Source organism: Malaclemys terrapin, chromosome 13, assembly GCF_027887155.1.
Source record: "Malaclemys terrapin pileata isolate rMalTer1 chromosome 13, rMalTer1.hap1, whole genome shotgun sequence".
NCBI lineage: Eukaryota > Metazoa > Chordata > Testudines > Emydidae > Malaclemys > Malaclemys terrapin.
In genome coordinates this window covers 44412703-44436793 of record NC_071517.1, presented here as the reverse complement: position 1 = coordinate 44436793, position 24091 = coordinate 44412703, and the positions used below count along the sequence as shown (strand labels likewise).

The 24091-nt window shown below is 52.2% G+C and overlaps 1 protein-coding gene and 1 long non-coding RNA gene across 2 annotated transcripts; one reads left to right on the top strand and one right to left on the bottom strand.

Annotated features, from left to right (window-relative positions):
* The first annotated feature begins 118 nt into the window (after nucleotides 1–118).
* LOC128847290 (killer cell lectin-like receptor subfamily B member 1) lies at nucleotides 119–10041 on the top strand. The gene is made up of 6 exons (XM_054046684.1): nucleotides 119–206; nucleotides 791–880; nucleotides 1623–1784; nucleotides 4029–4183; nucleotides 4744–4849; nucleotides 9811–10041. The coding sequence occupies exons 1-6, from the start codon at nucleotides 119–121 to the stop codon at nucleotides 9939–9941; spliced, it is 732 nt and encodes a 243-aa protein (XP_053902659.1). The 3' UTR covers nucleotides 9942–10041.
* On the bottom strand, nucleotides 8041–23482 carry LOC128847292 (uncharacterized). The gene is made up of 3 exons (XR_008446887.1): nucleotides 23223–23482; nucleotides 12933–13042; nucleotides 8041–8349 (listed from the first exon to the last, which is right to left on the bottom strand). It is a non-coding gene; the product is annotated as an uncharacterized LOC128847292 (long non-coding RNA).
* Between the last annotated feature and the right edge of the window lie 609 nt (nucleotides 23483–24091).

Genomic DNA, 24091 nt, shown 5'->3' with positions numbered 1-24091 from the left:
TCTGACCACGGCCCCACCAACCACGCGGCTGCAGCCCAGTGGCTCAGCTTCCTGTGTGATCTCACAGCCCAGCCCCTCACCTCCTGCCCACGCCTTCACTGCATCCTCTCACTCGGACATGATGGAGGACAAGGAGGTCTACACGGCTTTGAACCTGCAGCCCAAGCAGGGCGGCTCGGACGGCCCGTCCCCAGCCGAGAACCAAGGTAGCGATTTCAATCCCCTCCTCCCCCCGTATGGGCTCCATGTCCTGGCAGCAGGGGCAGAACCGGGGCTGGGACCCCAGAGACTGGCCAGGGGCCGGCAGAGTCTGGCCATGTGGTTATATCACAGGGTGGGGTAGGGCCACAGACAGAAGTAAAGAGCGTGGGGGATCCACAAAGTGACAGAGCGAAAGTGGGGGCGCTCCCAGGAAGCTTTCTCCACTGGAAGCCAAAACGGTGGGTCAAATGGGTGAAACTGAGGCACAGATCAGGGGAAAATCTTTCACAAGGACACACCTACTAGACCCCATTCCCCTCCCCGAGCTGGGAATACAGCCTAGGCGTCCTGGCTCCCAGCACCCCCTGTTGGTGCAGGCTCTCAGGCAGCGTTGCTGTATCAGTAACACTTGGGGGGTCACATTTTCAATCTTTTCTCCCCTTCTGTGAGGGCTAAAAACTGCCTTTCTCTTTTAAATTAAAGCTGAGACCCTGGTACAATCACCTGACTCGTGGAGCTGGGGCCTGAGGCCAGGATCTAGAGTGGCTGGGCCTTAATTCAGCCCGGCTCTGCTTGTGTTTCATTACAGGTTCCCGTCAGTATCCTGGCTGGCTTCAGGTCGCTCTAGGGGCTGGCAATCTCATCCAGGCAGTGGCTGTGCTATTGCTGGCGGTGTGTGGTGAGTCACCAAAGGCTGTAGCTTTATCAGACCGGGTGCGTCAGTCTGCAGCGTGGATGCAACACTGGGGGAGGGACATTGAGAGGCAGCACATTGAAAACTGATGCTTAGTCACAATTAACCTGTGGAACTCACTGCCACAGGATCTCACTGAGGCCATGAGCTTAGCAGGGCTCAGTGAAGGATCAGGACACATATACAAGGAACAAGGCTAGCCAGAGGGCCAGAAAGTACACAAGTGCTTTGGCGGGGCTGTAAACCTCTTGCTTCAGGACATCAATCAACTTCTAACTGACGGGCAGGAAGGGTGTAACTTGGGGGACAAGTTCTCATTGTCCACTAGGGGGTGTCTTGCTCCTTGCTCAGAAGTTGCTGGGGCTGTCCATCTTTGGAGATGGGATAGCGGGTTAGATGGGCCCCAGGGCTGATTCAGTCTGACAATCCCCATGCAGCCAGTTTTGAGGGGTGTTTTGAGGGTGCGAATAGGTGGAAACATGGGCTGGGATTGCAAAGAAGCCCAAGGGATTTAGGCACCCAATTCCCAGTGATTTTCAATCCTGGACACTTTTTCAGACCGTGTCCCTTTGGGGCTGCTCCGAAGTCCATTGGAGTCAGTGGTAATGGGGCTGAACAGGATTTGGGGCAGGCCCTGTGTCTCCGCAGAGGTCTGGGCTGGTGTTTTTACCAGCAACTCCCACAACATTGATCAGTCGCCCTCACTCCCACCGACGCTGCTTTGCAGTTTCCCACTTGGTGTCTCAGAAGGGACCGACCCCGACAGCCCCAGGGACCGACGGAGCCGGGAGCGCAGACCCCAGCACAGCAGAATGCAGCAACCGCCTGGAGCATTTCCGATCCCATCTGAGCCAACGTCTGTGCCACCCGGCCCCGCCCGGCCCAGCAGGTAACCCCAGCTCGTGTGTCTCTGAGCCGCCCTCCGCCCCGGGCACGGCCAGTGGGAACCCAGCTGCCGTCCCAGGCTGTGGGGATCCTGCAGGGCAGGGACATGCCGCCCCCTGCTGGCTGCACCGATCTAGCCACCAGCCCCGCTCGGTGCCAGGCCATGAATGTACCTGCCTCTGCTGAGACTGGGCATGGGGCAGTGACATCTAGTGGCAGTTTAGGGTAATACCCAGCCATGAAGATTTTAATAACAATGTAATACAAAAATCCAACAAGGAGTCCGGTGGCACCTCAAAGATTAACAGATTTATTTGGGGAAAAGCTTTCGTGGGTAAAAACCCCACTTCTTCAGATGCATGGAGCGAAAATTACAGATGGAGGCATTATTATACTGACACATGGAGAGAAGGGAGTTACCTCACAAGTTACCTCAAAGTGTTGACAGGGCCAATTCAATCAGGCCCTGTCTGATACAACCGAATTCAGCCAAGCTCTAAGATACAACCAAATTTGCTCCAATCCTTCAGAGAGAGACAAACACCTACAGGATCTCTATCAAGCATTCTTAAAACTACAATACCCACCTGGGGAAGTGAGGAAACAGATTGACAGAGCGAGACGGGTACCCAGAAATCACCTACTACAGGACAGGCCCAACAAGGACAATAACAGAACATCACTGGCCATCACCCAGAGCCCCCAGCTAAAACCTCTCCAGCGCATCATCAACGATCTTCAACCTGTCCTGGAAAATGATCCCTCACTCTCACAGACCTTGGGAGACAGGCCAGTCCTCGCTTACAGACAGCCCCCCAACCTGAAACAAATACTCACCAGCAACTACACACCACACACCAAAAACACTAACCCAGGAACCTATCCTTGCAACAAACCCAGTTGCCTACTCTGTCCCCATATCTACTCTAGTGTCACCATCAGAGGACCCAACCACATCAGCCACACCATTAGGGGCTCATTCACCTGCACATCTACCAACGTGATATATGCCATCATGTGCCAGCAATGCCCCTCTGCCAGGTACATTGGTCAAACCGGACAGTCCCTATGTAAAAGAATAAATGGACACAAATCTGACATCAGGAATGGTAACATACAAAAGCCAGTCGGAGAACACTTCAATCTTCCTGGTCATTCTATTACAGATTTAAAAGTAGCTATACTTGAACAAAAACACTTCAAAAACAGACTTCAAAGAGAAACAGCAGAACTAAAATTCATTTGCAAATTTAACACCATTAATCTGGGCTTGAATAGGGACTGGGAGTGGCTGGCTCATTACAGAAGCAGCTTTTCCTCTCCTGGAATTAACACCTCCTCATCTATTATTGGGAGTGGACTACATCCACCCTGATTGAATTGGCCTTGTCAGCACTGGTTCTCCACTTGTGAAGTAACTCCCTGCTCTCCATGTGTCAGTATAATAATTCCTGCATCTGTAATTTTCACTCCATGCCTCTGAAGTTTTTTACCCATGAAAGCTTATGCACAAATAAATCTGTTAGTCTTTAAGGTGCCACCGGACTCCGCGTTGTTTTGTGGATACAGACTAACACAGCTACACCCTGATACTTGACACAATGTAATACAAAGGTGTCCAATTTTTTTCAGTGTGTGTGTGTGTGTGGGGGGGCGGGTTCACATCTTATTAATGAGATTGTCTTATGGTCTCACCCCCTCCCGTTCCCTGGCATCTGGGCCCCATGTCCCCTCCCATTCCCCATCACCCCTGGGTCCCAGACTCCCCTCCTGTTCCCAGCTTAACACCATCCCTTCCCCCCAGTTACTCCAAGACCTTTCTAGGCCATTCTGGCAGCATAAAGGGGCCTTAAAGTCCATACGCCGCTGAGAATCTCCCTTGTCCTAGGGGGGGGGGGGGGGGGGGGCTTCTCTGGCTGGTGTGGAGCTGGGGTAAGGGCCCTCCCCCACCCTGTTCCCAACCCCCAAAATGGGGGGCAGATTGGCAGTGTGGCTAGAGTGCAGTGCGCTGTGGGTGTTCTCTGCTTCCCAGGGCCCATACGGGAGCACTGGATAAGGCAGAGCAGCCCCGAGGCTGCTGTAACTGACACCAGGAGCCAGGCAGGGCCTGGCCCAGCCCCAGATTTCAGGGAGCACAAAGGGGACTCAAACCAATTTTACCCCCATTCCTGCCCCAGTCGCAGGACGAGAGTAGCCAGGACTGAGGCCCAGAGCGCTCAGAGCATTAATGACGCCTGTCTCTCTGCAGGGGGCCCCGGGTGCAAACTCTGCCCCACGGACTGGTGGCTGCGCGGGGACAAGTGCTACTGGGTCTCCAGAAGAGGTGAAATGTGGAGCGAGAGCCGCGCCGACTGCTCAGTGAGGGGCTCCCAGCTGCTGGTGATCCGGGACCCCCAGGAGCTGGTAAGGGGGATGATACCTTCTTGCTAGAGCTGCCTCTGCAGGGCTGGGCCCTGGGTACAGAGTCCAAGGGCGCACAGGCTACATGGTAGGACAGGGATTTTCAAAGCTGCTTGGGAGATTTGGACACCCTGTTTGCATTGTTAATAATGGGGTGTCCAAACCCCCTAGGCAGCTTTCATAATCCCAGCCTAAATCACTATCCCAGGATCAGGGACACACACAGGCAGCTTAAAGCCACCTAGTACCCTCCCCCCTCTGGGGTGTGCCCAACACAGCTCAGCTGGAGAGAGGGGCTGGGTGTGTGAGGATGGGTGGCTACAGAGAGACGGGGGATGGTTGGAGATGGATGGATGGATAGATGGGTGTGTATGGGGGATAGTTGGATAGATAGATGAGTGTGTATGGGGACAGATGTATGGGGATGGATAATGGGTGTGTACAGGGATAGATGAACAGACAGACAGACGTTCTGGTCCTGAAGTTGTTGACATCCTGGATTCACAAAAAAAGAGCCCGACAGCCCGTCTAGTCACCATCTACCTGTCACACACTCACTGCAGGAGTTCATAAAGGACCTGACACAAGGTTCAAATCAGTTCTGGGTCGGACTGTCCGTCTCCTCCCTGGAGAAGGCCTGGATCTGGGTGGACGGTTCCCGGCTGGATCAGAGCCTGTGAGTGATTCCTTGAGTCAAACACTTTTCCTCCTCTCCATGGGCAGAAGGGGCCAGAGCCAGGGATGGGGGAGGTTTGGGGGGAAGGTCGGGAGCTCAGGGGGAGCCGTGTTCTGTGTCAGACGATGCTGAGACCCCAGGAGGGGGGCTGGGAGGCCCGGCTGAGAGGGGAGCTGGGTGGGAGCAGACAGGGCCATGGGGCAGGGAGAGATTTGCGCATCCCCCAGCACAGAGATGGTGAAGCTGGAGCCCTGGGGGCGGGGCAGGTGGCCCAGAGTCGGGATGTGGAGTGAGAAGAGCAAAGGGGCCAGGCAGGAGCCCTGGGGATCCCCCAGACAATGGGGTGGGGGGATGGGGGGAGGTGGAGACACAAAGCAGCCAGAGAGGCAGGAGGGGACCAGGAGGGGGCAGCGTCGGCCCAGCCCGGTGGGGAGGAGACGCGGAGCAGGGGAGGGAGCTGGACAGGGCCTAGCCCAGCAGGGAGGATGAGGCTGGAGCAGGTCCCTGGGCTCTGGGCAGGGAGAGGCCACTAGAGACTCTGGCCAGGGCCCTGACAGTGGGGAGAGGGGGCAGCCCCAGGGCAGAGCTGGAGGCAGAGCTGTAACTAGCTATTTTTGCGCCCGAGGCAAGAATATAAAATTGCAACCCCCCCAGCTCTGCACAGCCCCCCCCCAAACACATACACACCCACACACCCAGCGCCGCCTGCCCCCGCGGAAACAAACCCATCTTCCACTCTCCTGGCCTTCCCAAACTGCTGACTAGACAAAGCCATCGGCTCACAAGGCTGCCTAGGTTCATCCAGACTTTCCTTACCGGGCACATTGCCACTCCCAACGGATACACTGCCGCTCTTCTCACTACACTGAGCCACTGCCAGCAAATCCCAGTTACCCTTTCCAGGTTCCCTTTTACAAGCTGGACTAGCCACCAATCTGTCACCCATCCAAAATCTCCCCTTTCCTTCCTCCGTCAGGGCTTTCACCTGACCAGCCACTTCAATCTGCTCCTGAGAAACATTGTCCTGACCAATGAGATCTTTCTGCTCTTGATCTAACTTCAGAGTCACTTCTGAGACACTAGACTGACATTCAGAAACTTCATTCACAGACAAACAGCTCTTCTCCTCAGATAAACCTTTGGAGAAACCCTCCCCAGGCAAATCATTGCCCACAATAGACACAGGTTTAAGATCATTCCCGTACTGTGACTGGCTACCTGGACTGAACAAAGCTTTAACATTTTCCCCAATCAAAAGATCCTAAGGCAATAACTTCCTTACACCAGCTATAACTTCATGCTGAGCCCCAGAAGTAATTCTTCTGCTCTACTCTGCTCTGGTTAGGCCTCAGCTGGAGTATTGTGTCCAGTTCTGGGCACCGCATTTTAAAAAAGATGTGGAGAAATTGGAAAGGGTCCAGAGAAGAGCAACAAGAATGATTAAAGGTCTTGAGAACATGACCTATGAAGGAAGGCTGAAAGAATTGGGTTTGTTTAGTTTGGAAAAGAGAAGACTGAGAGGGGACATGATAGCAGTTTTCAGGTATCTAAAAGGGGGTCATAAGGGGGAGGGAGAAAACTTGTTCACCTTAGCCTCTAAGGATAGAACCAGAAGCAATGGGTTTAAACTGCAGCAAGGGAGGTTTAGGTTGGACATTAGGAAAAAGTTCCTAACTGTCAGGGTGGTTAAACACTGGAATAAATTGCCTAGGGAGGTTGTGGAATCTCCATCTCTGGAGATATTTAAGAGTAGGTTAGATAAATGTCTATCAGGGATGGTCTCGACAGTATTTGGTCCTGCCATGCGGGCAGGGGACTGGACTCGATGACCTCTCGAGGTCCCTTCCAGTCCTAGAATCTATGAATCTATAAGGTGGATTCTGGCTAAAGGCACACGGACAGTGAACTCGTAGAGGACTACAACATTCACACTTTGATTTGGTAAATAATCTTCCCCTTTGACAAGATCTGCTTTAACCAGAGTGATGTTAGAAGCCATAATTTGCCCTAAACAGCTTTTACCATTGACTTTTACACGCTCTATGAATTTTTCATTACCACTCCCATACAGAGCATTGGCACAAGTTATGGAGCCACCCTTTACTGAACACACAGTAAAAGCATTTACATAAAAGGTGGCAGTATTGGGGTACATTTGGTTACACCCACACAACTGCTCAGAGTTATACAACATACCAACATTGTTAGAAACTGGACTTTCAGGAGGATACAATTTCTGCTTTTCTTCCCTTGCTTTTTTGACTTGGAGCTGAAATCTTTCCACTTTTGCCTCAGCATCTAGTTCCTGCAATCGAATTTCTGCCAGTCTTTGTTCATGCTCAAGTTGCAGTTTACTTGCTGCCTTTTGCATTTCAATTGCTTCTGCCTTCTGGTCACTGGCCATTAACAGCTCTCTCAGTTCTTGATTTGTAGCTTTCTTTCTAAAGCTTATCCCCTTTTCTGAACACAAATCTTTCAGGGCTTTTTTGTCAAGGCCTCATATGCTCTTTGCTCACCCTTTGCAACTGCTCTTTAACCCACCAAACTCTCAATCCCAAAATTCAAATTTGGATAACGTGGGGTTCTGACCCAAAGCTTAATTGACCCGGTTCTGTGGATTCTGCCGACTACGCCACTGTGACAATGCGGTTCTGGCGGGACCCAACTGAGAGTGCCAATTCAGGACAAATTGCTTAAAACAGGGCAGTTACAGCCCACGGCTGGGGTTTTTCCACCTCTAAGGCAAACCAACCAGCCAGACAAAGAGGACTTTGGTCTCACCCCACTGGCTAACCACAAGTCACACAAGCAATTCCCTTAGACACTCCAGTTTCCCAGTATCACCACCAGTGCCATGCGTTATGGGGACAAATGGTTATGAAAATCAATACTCCCGTAAAAGAAAAAGGGTTCTCCCAATCCCAAAGGTCCCTAGCTCTGTCTGTCAGAGGATGGAGATGGATGGCAGGAGAGAGATCACTTGATCATTGCCTGTTGGTCCACTCCCTCTGGGGCACCTGGCATTGGCCACTGTCGGTAGCCAGGATACTGGGCTAGATGGACCTTTGGTCTGACCCGGTACGGCCTCTCTTATGTTCTTATGTTCTTAAGCCCCAGACCCAGGCCAATATACAAACCAGATTTTACCCTCAAATCACGCAGTTGCCAATTCTTTAGAATCTAAAATCTAAAGGTTTATTCATAAAAGGAAAAAGATAGAGATGAGAGTTAGAATTGGTTAAATGGAATCAATTACATACAGTAATGGCAAAGTTCTTGGTTCAGGCTTGTAGCAGTGATAGAATAAACTGCAGGTTTAAATCAAGTCTCTGGAGTGCATCCCCAGCTGGGAAGGGTCATCAGTCCTCTGTACAGAGCTTCAGCTTGTAGCAAAGTCCCTCCAGAGGTAAGAAGCAGGATTGAAGACAAGATGGAGATGAGGCATCAGCCTTTTATAGTCTTTTCCAGGTGTAAGAACACCTCTTTGTTGTCACTGTGGAAAATTACAGCAAAATGGAGTCTGGAGTCACATGGGCCAGTCCCTGCATACTTTGCTGAGTTACAAGGTGTATCTGCCTTCTCTCAATGGGTCAGTTGTGTAGCTGATGGTCCTTAATGGGCCATCAAGCAGGCTAGGCAGAGCTAACACTAACTTGTCTGGGATGTTTCCCAGAAGCATAGCATAAGTTTGAAATACAGACAGTATAGAGCCAACCTTCATAACTTCAACTATAAAAACGATACACACATATAGACAGCATAATCATAACCAGCAAACCATAACCTTGACTTAGACACCTCATTTGACCCCCTTTATACAAGATTTGGTGCCACTACAGGACTTTGGTTGCACCCATGTTCTAAACGGTCCCAGATTATGTCAATAACGTCACAGCCAAAAAGGAAGGTTTCGCGGGGGGAGAGGGAAGAAACAGCACGCATAGGGTGACCAGATCACAGCAGTAAAATAGGACCCGCCCCCTCCCCGCTCGGCTCCCTCTTCACCCCCTAGCTCCCTGCTGGCTTGCTGCGTCCCTCCTAGTCAGTTCCCCACCCACCATTTGCTTTCTTTCACCTTCTCCCTCCCCTGCCAGAAACCCCCATGCCCGCCCCTAGAACACCTGCTGGCTCACTGCTCGCCTATTTGCCCACCCACCGCTTGCCCACCCGCTCACCACTCGCCCCCCCCAAGTATAAAGCCTCATTCAAAGACCCAGGGGGTCACTATATTAATGCACACTCCAGTCAATCAATGCAGTACCAAAAATTAAAATACTGAAAATGGATGCCCCCCTCCATCCACCGACTTGCCTCCTCACCCCCCCTCCAAGTATCAGGGGCAGCAGGTTTGTAGAAATTTTGGTGGTGCCCAGAACACTCAGAGCCCGCCCCCCCAACTCTGCCTCCCACCTGCCTAAGGCTCTGCGAGGGAGTTTGGGTGGGGGGAGGAGGTCTGGGGTGCAGGCCTTGGGTTGGGGCAGGGGATTGGGGTGTAGGACGGTTGAGAGGTTGGGCTCTGGGATGGAGTCTGGGGTGCAGGCTCTGGGAGGGAGTGCAGAGGGTTGGGTGCAGGCTGTGGGACAGAGTTTGGGGGCCGGAGAGGGGGTGTGGGCTCTGGGAGGGGGTGGGGGGGCGGGACTCCCATCACATGTGGCTTCCTTCCTCCTCTGCTGCCCCTCGCCATAGCCTCGCTGGGGGTGGGGGATGGGGCTGTCCCTTACCCAGTTTGCAGGAGTGGTGGCTGGTGGTGGGGGGCGGATCACAGGGTCAAACACTCACCGAAGCCCCAGCAGCTGCTCAGGTGAGTGAGGTCCACTGCCGATGATCCTGTCTCCCACCGGAAGCCCCCTCAGCGTCTACTCCAGGTGAGTGATGGGGGAGGGGAGGGCTGTGTCTGAGAAGCACGTGTGTGCCTCCGTCCTCCCCCCTCCCCTTCCTGACTTGCAGCAGCCCTCTCCTTTGTCCCCGGTGTCAGGCCTGGCTGAGGGGAACAGCTGTGGGGTGTTGAACAGGAATCGGATTCGTTCTGACACCTGTAGCTCTGTACTTCGGTGGATTTGCCAGAGAGATGCCGTTGCACTCTGACGGGGCATCCATGGCCCGTTAACAATGGCAAGGAGCCTTTCATCAATAAAAGCATCATGAGAGATCTTTGGCACGTTATCTAGCGCCAGTCATGAGGATCTCAAAGCACCTCCCAGCGCTCAGTCAGACTCATCATCCCCATGATATGGATGGGGAAACTGAGGCACTGATAGCAGAATTGACCCGGGTAGGGTTGCACAGACAGTCAGTTGCAGAGCTAGGAATTATGCTCCCAACACTGGACTCCCAGTCCCCCTGCTCTAACCCCCACCCTTTGCGTAGAGCTAGGAGACAACCCCGCAGTCCTGACACCCATCCCCCCAGCTCTGACTCACTAGACCCCAGTCCCCTCCCGGAGCAGGGGATCGACTCCTACTGTAACAATGGGACAGCTACCCCCTCTCGGCGCATTTGTCTCAGGCTCTCAGCAGACTCAGGCAGCGTTGCTGGGTCAGTTCCGCTCGGGGCAGCTCACACCTGTCAGGGCGACTGGCTCAGGCTCTCCGCAGACTCAGGTGCTAATGGCCCACAGGAGCTGGGGCCCTGGGCTCGGGGCCACACGGGAGCCCTGGTTGCACCCTCCTACCTTTGGAGATCTGGGACTTGCTTTCCTGGCCACGTTAACACCCTTAGATTCATAGATTCATAGATTCATAGATTATAGGACTGGAAGGGACCTCGAGAGGTCATCGAGTCCAGTCCCCTGCCCGCATGGCAGGACCAAATACTGTCTAGACCATCCCTAATAGACATTTATCTAACCTACTCTTAAATATCTCCAGAGACGGAGATTCCACAACCTCCCTAGGCAATTTGTTCCAGTGTTTAACCACCCTGACAGTTAGGAACTTTTTCCTACTGTCCAACCTAGACCTCCCTTGCTGCAGTTTAAACCCATTGTTTCTGGTTCTATCCTTAGAGGCTAAGGTGAACAAGTTCTCTCCCTCCTCCTTATGACACCCTATTAGATACCTGAAAACTGCTATCATGTCCCCTCTCAGTCTTCTCTTTTCCAAACTAAACAAACCCAGTTCTTTCAGCCTTCCTTCATAGGTCATGTTCTCAAGACCTTTAATCATTCTTGTTGCTCTTCTTTGGACCCTTTCCAATTTCTCCACATCTTTTTTAAAATGCGGCGCCCAGAACTGGACACAATACTCCAGCTGAGGCCTAACCAGAGCAGAGTAGAGCGGAAGAATGACTTCTCGTGTCTTGCTCACAACACACCTGTTAATGCATCCCAGAATCATGTTTGCTTTTTTTGCAACAGCATCACACTGTTGACTCATATTTAGCTTGTGGTCCACTATAACCCCTAGATCCCTTTCTGCCGTACTCCTTCCTAGACAGTCTTTTCCCATTCTGTATGTGTGAAATTGATTTTTCCTTCCTAAGTGGAGCACTTTGCATTTGTCTTTGTTAAACTTCATCCTGTTTACCTCAGCCCATTTCTCCAATTTGTCCAGATCATTTTGAATTATGACCCTGTCCTCCAAAGTAGTTGCAATCCCTCCCAGTTTGGTATCATCCGCAAACTTAATAAGCGTACTTTCTATGCCAATATCTAAGTCGTTGATGAAGATATTGAACAGAGCCGGTCCCAAAACAGACCCCTGCGGAACCCCACTCGTTACGCCTTTCCAGCAGGATTGGGAACCATTAATAACAACTCTCTGAGTACGGTTATCCAGCCAGTTATGCACCCACCTTATAGTAGCCCCATCTAATTTGTATTTGCCTAGTTTATCGATAAGAATATCATGCGAGACCGTATCAAATGCCTTACTAAAGTCTAGGTATACCACATCCACCGCTTCACCCTTATCCACAAGGCTCGTTATCCTATCAAAGAAAGCTATCAGATTGGTTTGACATGATTTGTTCTTCACAAATCCATGCTGGCTGTTCCCTATCACCTTACCACCTTCCAAGTGTTTGCAGATGATTTCCTTAATTACTTGCTCCATTATCTTCCCTGGCACAGAAGTTAAACTAACTGGTCTGTAGTTACCTGGGTTGTTTTTATTTCCCTTTTTATAGATGGGCACTATATTTGCCCTTTTCCAGTCTTCTGGAATCTCTCCCGTCTCCCATGACTTTCCAAAGATAATAGCTAGAGGCTCAGATACCTCCTCTATTAGCTCCTTGAGTATTCTAGGATGCATTTCATCAGGCCCGGGTGACTTGCAGGCATCTAACTTTTCTAAGTGATTTTTAACTTGTTCTTTTTTTATTTTATCCGCTAAACCTACTCCCTTCCCATTAGCATTCACTATGTTAGGCATTCCTTCAGACTTCTCGGTGAAGACCGAAACAAAGAAGTCATTAAGCATCTCTGCCATTTCCGGGTTTCCTGTTACTGTTTCTCCCTCTTCACTAAGCAGTGGGCCTACCCTGTCTTTGGTCTTCCTCTTGCTTCTAATGTATTGATAAAAATCCAATTTATCAATACACATAAGAACACGCATGAGTGAGACACTGCAGTGCATCATGGGAGATGTTGTCTGGTCAAAGACCAGGGACAAATGGGACCGGAAGGACCCAGAACTACAATTCCCAAGATGTGCTGCAACGACCCCACAGGCAAACCAAAATGAAAGTGTTTCATTCTGGGTTGACTGAAAATAAACATTTGAGTCGATTTTCCCAGTGGAAAAATCTCATCCAAATTGACCTTTCCCTTCAGGAAATTTTCTTTCAACATAAGGGAAAACGTTTAGTTGGAATTTTTCCAACCAGTCCCACTTGTGTCATCCACATTACCCGAGTGGGGCTCTCTGTCCTCCTCTGGTGCCTACGCTATGGAAGAGTCTACAAGTCTCCTACAGGTGCAACCTCCCCAGAACGAGCCCTGTCGCTCAGGCAGTAGAGGATCAGGCTTTCAAGATCCTGAGGTCTCACTTCCAATCCCCGTTCTCCACCCAGCCCAGGGTTTTGTTGCATTTCTCTGCGCCCTGCTACTGAGAAAGCGAATGAGGAAAAGGGACGCACAGGTTGTTGAATATGGTACCGTTGGTCCACTTCCAGGGCTGGCCCTCGCCCTGTTCCTTCTGGAGGCCAATCCAGCGGTAAGGGATCTCTCTATAGCGCAGCATGAAATTCTGTGGATAAGAACACACACATGATATTCTTATCTGTGTTACAGCCACCTTCACGGGGATCAGGGCCCCCATGCGCTAGGTGTTGCACACACAGGAAGCTGGTCCCTCGCCCAAACAGCTGCCAGTCAAACTACACAGGGCAAAGGGGTTCATCCAAAATGATTTTTTCCCCCCCCACAGGAAAATGTATTTAAAAAAAACCAAACAAACATGCTCCCGCCCCTCCCCCCATTTTGTACCGGGAGGGGGGGGGGTCCTCCCATTTTCTTACAGTTTCCCAACTTTTGGGAATCATAGAGCCCAGGGCTGGAAGGGACCTCGAGAGATCATCAAGTCCAGCCCCCCGTGCTCAGGCAGGACAAAATAAACCTAAACCATCCCTGACAGGGGTTTGTCCAACCTGGTCTTTAAAACCTCCAGTGATGCGGATTCCCCACCCACCCCCTTGGAAGCCTGATCCAGAGCGTAACTAACGTGAGAGTTAGAAAGTTTTTCCTAATATCGAACCTACATCTCCCTTGCTGCAAATTAAGCCCATTACGTCTTTTCCTGCCTTCAGTGGACACGGAAAACAACTGATCAGTGTCCTCTTTATAAAAGCCTTTAACATACTGGATAGGGTGACCAGATCACCCAAGTCAAATATCGGGACGCGGGGAGAAGGGGGGAGGGTGACGCGGGGGGGGGGGGCGGGGGGGGGCCAAAAAAAAACACAACCCTTCCTCCGCAAGCGCTGGAGGGAGACCCCGGAGACGCAGAGGGAGCACGGTACCGGGGTGAGTGAGAGTCTGGCCTGGCCCCGAGCAGGCAGGACTCAGTCGGGTGGTAGGGCGAGGAGGGGGGCGGCCCGCGGGGCCAGGCGGCGGCTGTTCTCCCCCCCGGGCAGCGGGACTCGGGAGCAGCCGCTGCTGCAGCTCCCACTGCCGCGGGGGGAGGAAGCGGCCATGGCGCTCCGCGGCTGCGGCTCTGGCGCCCCCGAACCCCCCGAGCCGGGGCCTGCTGCGGGGACCCAGCAGTGCACACGCTGGGCCCAGCCCCTGGCCAGTCGCGTCTGGGCTCTGCCCAGCTGGTGCAATCCCGCGGCGGCCCCGGAGTGGGGCAGCAGGCCCCAGCCCCCCCATCCCGCAGGGGAACGAACGGGGCTGGGCTGCCGATGCCTCCGCCCCGGGGCCGCCGCGGGATAGCACCAGCTGGGCAGCAGCCCAGACGCGACTGGCCAGGGGCTGGGCCCAGCGTGCACACTGCTGGGTCCCCGCAGCAGGCCCCGGCTCGGGGGGTTCGGGGGCGCCGCAGCCGCGGAGCGCCATGGCCGCTTCCTCCCCCGCGGCAGTGGGAGCTGCAGCAGCGGCTGCTCCCGAGTCCCGCTGCCCGGGGGGGAGAACAGCCGCCGCCTGGCCCCGCGGGCCGCCCCCCTCCTCTCCCTACCACCCAACTGAGTCCTGCCTGCGCTCGGGGCCAGGCCGGACTCTCACTCACCCCGGCCCCGCGCTCCCCCTGAGTCTCCCGGGAACTCCCTCCAGCGCTTGCGGAGGGAGGGGGAATGGTGAGCCCGGGGAAGAGGCGGGGATTCGGGGAGGGAGCCAATCGGCGTAGAAGGGGGCGGAGTCGGGGGGGGGGGTGCGAGCACTTCCGGGCTCCAGGCTCCGGCGCATTTCCTTGTTTGTCCGGTTGTCCCGACCGCATGTTGGTCGGGACGCGGGACAAACAAGGAAATATCGGGACAGTCCCGATAAAATCAGGATGTCTGGTCACCCTAGCCCAGCTGGCCCTATAAAGGCTTGAGCCAGGAGCTCAAGTAGACACTCTCTCTCTGTATTCAGAGAGAGAAGGGCCTGGCTGTAGGGATCTAGAGGCAGAGTACCTGAGTGGAGCAGGGCTGGGGACAGGCTGAGGAGCTCCAGCCTGGAAAGCCCCAGGCTGTGGCCTAGCATAAGGCCAACAGGTACTGGGGGTTGCAGAGGGCAGCCCAGGGGTAGGCAAAGGCAGCAGGTCCAAACCCAACCTTGCCAGTGATGAGTGGCTGATACTGCAGTCCGCCCCAGGGAGTGGGGGCTAGTTGGTGACGGGCAGTAGCCTTAGAGGGAGGTGAGGTGGGGATAGTGGGTGGGGGTTCTCTGGGGAGGGGAGACCCTAAGACTGAAGGGTTACTGCTGGGGGCAGCACCCTAGGTACCAGGGCACTGGGGTCCAGAGGACCGGCAAATCACCAGCCTGCAGAGGGTGCTCTGGAGCTGGAATGATCTAATTCCTGGAAGTCACCAGCAGGAGGTGCTGCAGGGCTGAGTCTGCACTCTTACACCCTGCCTAAGGGAGGAAGGGCTCCATCAGGGGAACTCCTTCTGCTACATAAACTCAGCAGTCTCTGCTGGGCCCCACGCTGGGAGGGACAGGGGAGGGTGCTGCTAAGGGGTGGCCCTGCTGTGGCAGTGACAAAGGGGGGCCCTCAGCTCTTTTCCTGCCCCCTTCCCCCCCCCCCCCGCTCACACCCCTGGTAAAAGCTAGAAGGTAAATGAAAAAGGTGCTACACAAAAGCTGTGGCCCAAGGTTCCAGTACACAGTGAGCAGAGCCCAGTGGGTGCTATAGGCCAGGGGTTCTCAAACGGGGTCACGACCCCTGAGGGGGTCACGAGGTTACTACATGGGGGGGGGGGGTTGTGATCTGTCAGCCTCCACCCCAAACCCCGCTTTGCATCCAGCATTTCCAATGGTGTTACATATATTAAAAAGTGTTTTTAATGTATAAGGGGGGGTCGCACTCAGAGGCTTGCTGTGTGAAAGGGGTCACCAGGACAAACATTTGAGAACCATTGGTACAGGCTACGCTTGTGTCTAACACTGTAGAGGAGCGGGAGCCAGTGGGAGAGACCAGAGAGGCGTCTAAGTTGGCAGGGTAACAATCTCTAAGGGTAACCATCACTGGAGGTTTTTAGGAACAGGTTAGACAGACGCCTGTCAGGGCTGGTCTAGGTTTACTTGGTCCTGCCACAGCCCAAGGGGCTGGACTTGATGAGCTCTTGAGGTACTGTCCAGCCCGACATTGCTGGGACTCTGTTCTCAGCAGCCACGTTGTGAATGAAGTGGAGAAGGGGTGAGCTCTGTTCTCTCTGTGTGCGTGTGTGTCTGTGTGAGAGAGCAGGGGGATGGAGGGGGACAGTGCGGGAGGGAGCGAGAATTGCTTCTCTTTGGGATGTTAAAGTGAATGTAGAGAAAACTGACATCAATATGAGAGATGCTTTATGCTGCCAGAGTAAACATTTATATTTAGTTCCCACACCAGTGTGTGCACTGAAACCAACGCCCCCAGCAAAGAAAACGCTCCCCAGCACGTCCTGTTCTGTTCTCCTCCGGGGACGGGATGGGAGAGGGAACGAATCCCGTGTCACCGACAGATGCGCATGTCATGTAGCAATGAGGAGAGGAGAAGAATAGAATTTATATGGTAACGTCTGGAGATTTGTTGGGAACAGAGCCCCTTTGCCCTGGGAGTTTTATAGATAGAGTTAAGTCTCTTTCCCAAGGAGCTTGTAGTCTGAATAGACACAAAACAGACCAGGAGCTGGGGCCGTGGCTAGAACATGCAAGTGAAAATAGTGAAGAATGGAATAGCTTTCTAGTGATGTGGTTGGTTGTGATTGGCTGCAATCTCATATGTGCCTGTTACTTACCTAGCTAAGTTTAATACTGCAGCTGCTGTCTGGTTTGTTTTTACCCCTAACAGTTTAGTTTCATTCTACTTATAGGATACAAAAGTTCCCCAGTTAATTCTGTGTGACAGGCCCGGCTCTGTGTTTAATCACAATCCGGGGGCTGGGGGCATAAATTTAGGGCTACGCTCGCCCCTCAATGCACAGTGAGGTTCCCGCTAGCGTCAGTGGCAGTCTGCAAGGCGATGAAGGGGAAAATCTGTTCTTGATGAAATAGCAGAATTCTGAGTTATAATTTCTGTGGTTGCCTGTTCCGCCTCACTCACTTGTGTGTGGGTGCCAGGCAGTTTATCCCCCCACCGCCCATGAGACAAGAGAAGGAAGAGAGTGAAAGTCTCGCTGGGGATGGTGGGAGTTTGACATATGAGCGGACACCTGCCCGACTCCTCTCCCAAGCCAAGGTCAAGCAACCAGTCGGGAGCGGAGGGAGGGGTGTGTGTGTGTGTGTGTGTGGAGGCATAAGAAAGGCTAAAAGCCAAAGAAACAGTGACCCTGCCTGGCCGATACGCACCCTCACTCCTTGCCCCGTACAAAAAGAAGTGGTACTGAAGCCCCCAGACTCCCGATCCTCCAAAACAGAACATGGCCATAAATTGTAAGGGGTGGGGCCGGGGGCAGGCACGACAGGTCTGATTAAGCCTGATAAGAAAGAGGAGGGGGGATGGGAAAAGCTGTGCTGGTGTGCAGAGCTGTGATTGTGGTTGCTTGGTAACTGGACTAGACGTTGTGCCTGCGCCAAGGACTGTGGCCTCCCGCTTTGGGGCTGCGTGACAGGAACTGAGGGAGGGCGAGGGGAAGCCCTGCCAGGGGGAAGTTTGGGGGCAGTTGCAGGAAGTGCCTGCAATGGGAAAGTAGAGGAAGGTGGCATCAGACAGCCTGTGGGGCAGGGGAAGGGCACGATATGGGGAGATCCAGGGAGTACCTGGTGGGTGCAATGAGGCCAGTCAGCACATGCTACAAAGTGCCCCCCCCCCTTACTAATGTAACAACACTCCAGGCCCAGAGGGGTTTGTGGTCCCAGCCAGCTCGAGGTGCGGCACTCGACTGAGCCCAGCGATCCACGCTGCAGAACCACTGCCGAGCCCGCGGGTGATTTCACGGGCAGCACAGAGACGGGCAGAGCAGAGCGTTTGTGCCCGACGACTTGCGCTAACGACGTCCCCACTGCAGTACTAGCTCTGGCATCAGCAGTGCTCGAGCTACGGGTCCCCCCAGCCCCAGCGGGGTGGCTGGCTCGTGGTTACGGCACCACTTCGCTTCACTCAGGCTAGAGGTTTGTAGGTGTGCACGGGAGCTGGCTCAGGGCAACGCTCGAGTGGCCCGTCCAGCTCACCCTGCGCCAAAGACAAGTCCCCAGAAGCAGAAGAAAAGCTGCCACACTCTGGAGAGTTTTATGGCTAGTAGCAAATGTTGCTATTTAGTACTGTGTGTGTGTGTTAACAACACAACCCTGCCAAAACAAAACACTCCAGGGCACTGGCGATTCACCCCCTGGGCAGAGGGCAAGAGAGAATAAACCACCCGTGACAGATGTTCATCTCCGAGCCTGGTGTGACATTGTGCAGTCTATATGGCTTTATAAAAACATGATAATAAGTGTATAATATAATGTAACTGGGATATGCTTCATGCAAAAGGTCTCTTGTAAGGTATCATTACAAAGCTTATAATCTACTGAGTGTGATCATCCGATTTGTAGAAATGTACCACTCTTGTATCTAAAACTAGAAATATAAAACATAACTCTGAGGGCCTATTGTAATTATGTAAAGTGTGGGCCATTAAGGATGGTTTGGAATCTTGATGACTCCCATTAACCAGGACCATTGTCTGCAGATGGTTGTGTTTACCTGTTAGTCTCCCTGTATATGTGTGCGCTGGCAAGTGGGCAATGAAGTCTTGCAGTGACATGTGATCATGTCACCTGAACTGGAATCCATCTTTAACCTGGTGCTTTTCCAGTGAGGGGGGTGGAAACCCAGAGGGACAAAGGGTTCCCGCCTTATGCAAAAGATATGTAAAGGGGTGGAAGAGAACAGAGAGGAGCCATCATGAAGAATCCCCTAGCTACCACCTGAGCTGCAACAAGAGCTGTACCGGGGAAAGAATTGTGCCCAGGCCTGGAAGGTGTCCAGTCTGAGAGAAAACTTACTGAAGCATCTCTGAGGGTGAGATTATCTGTAGTCAGTTTGATTAGACGTAGATTTGCGCATTTTATTCTATTTTGCTTGGTGACTTACTTTGTTCTGTCTGTTACTACTTGGAACCACTTAAATCCTACTGTCTGTATTTAATAAAATCACTTTTGGTTTCTCTTCAGATCGTATAAATCTTTCGCCATTTACTCAGAGTATAATACCTGGGGGAGCAAACAACTGTGCATATCTCTCTATCAGTGTTATAGAGGGCGAACAATTTATGAGTTTGCCCTGCATAAGCTTTATGCAGGGTAAAACGGATTTATTTGGGTTTAGACCCCATTGGGAGTTGGGCATCTGAGTGCTAAAGACAAGCACACTTCTGTGAGCTGTTTTTCAGGTAAACTTGCAGCTTTGGGGCAAGTGGTTCAGACCCTGGGTCTGTGTTGGAGCAGACGGAGTGTCTGGCTCAGCAAGACAGGGTGCTGGAGTCCTGAGCTGGCAGGGAAAACAGGATCAGGGGTAGTCTTTGCACATCGGGTGGCAGCTCCCAGGGGGGTTTCTATGATCCAACCGGTCACACCTGGGTCTACACCAGGGGTGGGCAAACTTTTTTGGCCGAGGGCCACATTGGGGTGGGGAAATGGTATGCCTGCCCTGGCCCCGTGTCGCTCCAGGACCATAGCACAAGCCCGAGTCTGTAGTCCTGGGCTCTGAGACTCGCTGCCGTGGATGTTGTTTTGCAGTGTAGATGTACCCTGGGTTATTACGGAGAGCCTGGAACCTGCCCACTTTGCAGTGATGATGCAGGTGAAATCATCTCGGAACTGTTAGCGATTATCTTCAAGAACTCATGGAAGGTGGGTGAGGTCCCATAGGAATGGAGAAGGGCAAACATAGGACCTACCTTTAAAAAGGGGAAGAAAGAGGACCCAGGGAATTAGAGACCAGTCAGTCTAACTTCGATCCCTGGAAAGGGACTAGAACAAATGATTAAACAATCAGTGTGTAAGCCACTAGCCTAGAGGATATCAGGGTAATAAGTAAGAGTCACATGGATTTGTCAAGAAAAAAATCTTACTAAACCAACCTAACTTCCTTCTTTTAACAGGGTCACTGACCTAGTGGAGAAGCAGGAGACGTGATATATCTTGATTTTTAGCATGACCTAGTCCCACGTGACATTCTCACAAGCAAACTGAGGAATGTGGTCTAGCTGAAATTACTGTAAGGTGGATGCACAACTGGTTAAAAGTCTGTGCTCAGAGTAGTTATCAGTGGTTCGCTGTCCAGCTGAGAGGATGTATCTAGTAGGGTTTAGCAGGGGTCAGTTATTGGTCAGGTGCTATTCATTATTTTCATTAATTACCTGGATAATGGAGTGGAGCGAATGCTTATAAAATGGGAGGCTGATACCAAGCTGGGAGGGGTTACAAGCACTTTGGAGGACAAGATTAGAATTCAAAATGACCTTGATAAAGTGGAGAATTGGTCTGAAATCAGCAAGATGAAATTCAATAAGGACAAGTGCAAAGTGTTACACATAAGAAGGAAAAAAATTAAATTAACAATTACAAACCGGGGAATAACTGGCCAGGTGGTCGTAGTGGGGAAAGGGATCTGGGGGTTCTAGTGGATCAAAAACTTGAATGTGAGACAACAATGTGATGCAGTTTCAAAAAAGACTTGAATAACATTCTGGGGTCCATGAACACGAGTGCTGTGTGGAAGACCGAGGAGGTCATTGTCCAGCTCGGTTCAGTGCTGGTGAGACCTCATCTGGGGCACTGTGCCCAGTTCTGGACATTAAGAAAGGTGTGGACAATTTGGGAGAGTTCAGAGGAGAGCAACAAAAGTGATAAAAGGTTTAGAAAACCCGACTTTTGGGAAAGGATGAAAGAATTGGACATGTGTAGTCGTGAGAAGAGAAGGCTGAGGGGGGACCTGATAACAGCCTGCAAATACGTTAAGGGCTGTTATCAAGAGGACTGTGATCAATTGTTATCCACGGCCACTGATGGAAAAACGAGAAGTAAGGGGCTGAATCTGCAGCAAGGGAGATGTAGGTGAGATATTAGGGAAAAATAGTTTCAGAGTAACAGCCGTGTTAGTCTGTATCCGCAAAAAGAAGAACAGGAGTACTTGTGGCACCTTAGAGACTAACAAATTTATTAGATGCATCCGAAGAAGTGGGCTGTAGTCCACGAAAGCTTATGCTCTAATAAATTTGTTAGTCTCTAAGGTGCCACAAGTACTCCTGTTCTTCTTTTTAGGGAAAAATAGAACTTTCAGAGGAGTGAAGCTCTGGAACAGGCTTCCAGGGGAGGGTGTGGAATCACCGTCACTGGGGGTGTTTAAGACCAGGTTGGACAAACACCTGTCAGGGATGGTCTAGGTTTACTTGGTCGTGCTCAGCGCAGGGGGCCGGACTTGATGACATGTGATGTCCCTTCCCACCCAACATTTTTCAGATCCTTTGATTTGATGAACTGGATCTTTGAGGAGCTCAGGGGCAATTTGCCTTCTTGGATATTTGCTTTTAAGCATTGTCAATCCAAAATATTTGTTGGCTGAAAATGGGGTCAGCCCCGGCTCTGGCTGCCGTTCCACCCTGGCTCAGTAAATGCACAGCACGTAACAATGGCTCCAAAGCTAAAAGCCTCCAAGGCCCATTGATGTTAAAGACTCAAGTTCAATTAAAGGTCTCGCTCCACCAATCCCACCTGAAAACATCTGGGCAAAAGGAAACTAGGTCCATGAAGTGAGAGTGAGGTGAAAGTTCTAGCATTTAGGAACTGTGATTGTAACAAGGAGTCTGGTGGCACCTTAAAGACTAACAGATTTATTTGGGCATAAGCTTTCGTGAGTAAAAACCTCACTTCTTCGGATGCACTTCTTTCGTGAGGTTTTTACTCACGAAAGCTTATGCCCAAATAAATCTGTTAGTCTTTAAGGTGCCACCAGGGATGGGCAGGGGATAAACATGGAGACAGGAAATTATGGACCCAGAAGCCAGCCTGGGATAGGATTCATTCTGCATGTAAGGTCCAGGAAGCTGGGGGAGAGAGAGAGAGAGAGTGTGTGTGTGTGTGTGTGTGTCTGTGTACACACGTATTCCGGCTTGCACAGAGACAATTCTACATGGCCTGGAGTGGGGACGAGGCTGAGCTAGAGATGGGCAACAATTTTCAATGTGAAACTTTTCGCCAGCCAAAAGCTGCAGATGCCAGTCGGGAAAATTCAATCTGAAACGCTTCAGTTTTCAACTCACGAGAGCTTTTCCTGTAGAAATTTCCTTCTGCTTTATTTCAGTAAAAAAAAGGTAACCCCCCCCCCCAAGCCCAGAACTGAAATGAAACGTTTCCTTCAACCCAAAACTATTTCCCCCTCATTTCTCTGGAACAGCCAGTGACCCGACCAATCACTGTCTCACCCAGCTCCAGCTGTGCCGCCCGGCTCCTGCACGGACCAGGGGAGAATCCAGGCTGGGGTGCCCCTCCACGTGCGGATCAGCGGGATCCCAGGGGGACGCGACCCAGGCTGTCTCTTCGGAGCAGTCCAACGCTCCCTCTGTGTTACGCCCTGGCAGCGAATTTCCATTCTGGGTAAAGCTCCCCAGCAAAGCCTGCAGACCGTGTCCCGGCGCTACAGGAGTGATCCAAACACAGCTGCAATAATCCAGCGCCTTTCGCTAGCCCCTCCCACTGGAGGATCTCAAAGCGCGTCATGAGCCTCACACCCATGAGGAAGAGGAGAATGAATGAGTCCAGCCAGACCCCACTTCACTGCAAAGAGGCCACGCTGACAGGATGAGGTCAGCAGGTGCACAAGGAATCCAAACCCCTAAGGGCTCTGTCAGGGGGTACCAGCCAGGGTGGGGGTCACGTGTTCCGTCTGGAGTTTGATCTCCTGGGTCTGGGTCACCATTAGTGTCTGTTCCTGCTGCGATGGCGGGTGACTCTACAGCAGGATAATCTCTGCTGTCTCCTCCCATGTCAGGTGTCATTCTTTCTCATCCTTCAGTCCCGTTGAGACCCAATCCCCACCTGGTCCTAACCACTAAACCCCACTCCACTCCCAGAGCCAGGGAGAGAACCCAGGAGTCCTGATTCCCAGCCCTCCCTGCTCTAACCACTAGACCCCACTCTCCCCGGAGCTGGGGATGGAATCCAGGAGGCCTGGCTCCCAGTCTCCTCTGCTCTAAACACCACAATATTTAACTCTCTCCAGCAGCAATGTGGTGTTTCCAGGGACACCCTGGGGCTTAGCCCCGCACCGTCCCATCCCTGTTTCTCATGCCGCGCCTGGTCTATCGCAATGGTTCCGCACTGCCCCTTACCTGCACTCCCTCCTGTCCAGTCCACTCACGCCCCATGTGCGGGGCAGGGGCTCCAGCTGCAGCCCCAGCTCCCTTTCCCTCTTCAGCATCATTTCCCGGTGTGGTCAGAGCCAGCCCTCAGGTCGGGGGAATCCACACAGCAAAATCCACAGAGCTAAGGAAATCCACAGAGCCCCCAGCAGTGGGAGATTGTCCCCTGCCCATCTCTGTGCTCCGGAGACATGGGGGTGAATCTACTCCGCAGAGAACTGCCTGCTGGTGAGGACTGTCTCAGCTTCTGATCTCTGGGTTGCTGCAGTGGGAAAAGGCTCCCAAAATGCTCCTCCCAGGACTGCCCCGGGGGCGGGGCTGGGTTAGTTTATGCACCAGCAGTGCCAGCTAGTGGATGGTTACAGCCCTAGCAACTGAATGAGACTTGGCACGACACCCTCCGGTGCCAAAGTGCCAGGAAGGCGGCCGACACCCGGTGCCTGTCCCAGTGTGACGTTATGAGTTTAATATAATATCTCGGTGACAGGGCCAGAAAGAGTTAATTAACTCACAGACCGACCTGACCCATGGTCGAACTTTAGAGACTGGTTAGGAAGATCTGTAAATGATTAGAGCTTTGAAATGCAGCCGGCATTGTTAGAGATAGAAGGGTAGATATTTGGGGGCAGGGACTGTCTTTTTGTTCTGAATTTGTGCAGCACCTAGCACAATAGGGCTTGCAGGCCACTTGCCACCAGAGTAAGTGTGTGACTGACATGTCATGTCTATCACATGGCAGCCAAACACTGCCAGTTTGAGTCCTCTCCCCGGCAGCTTTGTGAGAATGTGTGTTGTGCACAGAGCTGCATTTGGAAAGATTTCCCCCAGGAGCAAAACGT

Coding starts and splice junctions, on each gene's coding strand:
- LOC128847290 (XM_054046684.1), top strand. CDS start 119: ATGATGGAGGACAAGGAGGTCTACACGGCTTTGAACCTGCAGCCCAAG. Junction 207..790: donor GTCCCCAGCCGAGAACCAAG/GTAGCGATTTCA, acceptor GTTTCATTACAG/GTTCCCGTCAGTATCCTGGC. Junction 4,850..9,810: donor GGACGGTTCCCGGCTGGATC/AGAGCCTGTGAG, acceptor TGCAGCAGCCCT/CTCCTTTGTCCCCGGTGTCA.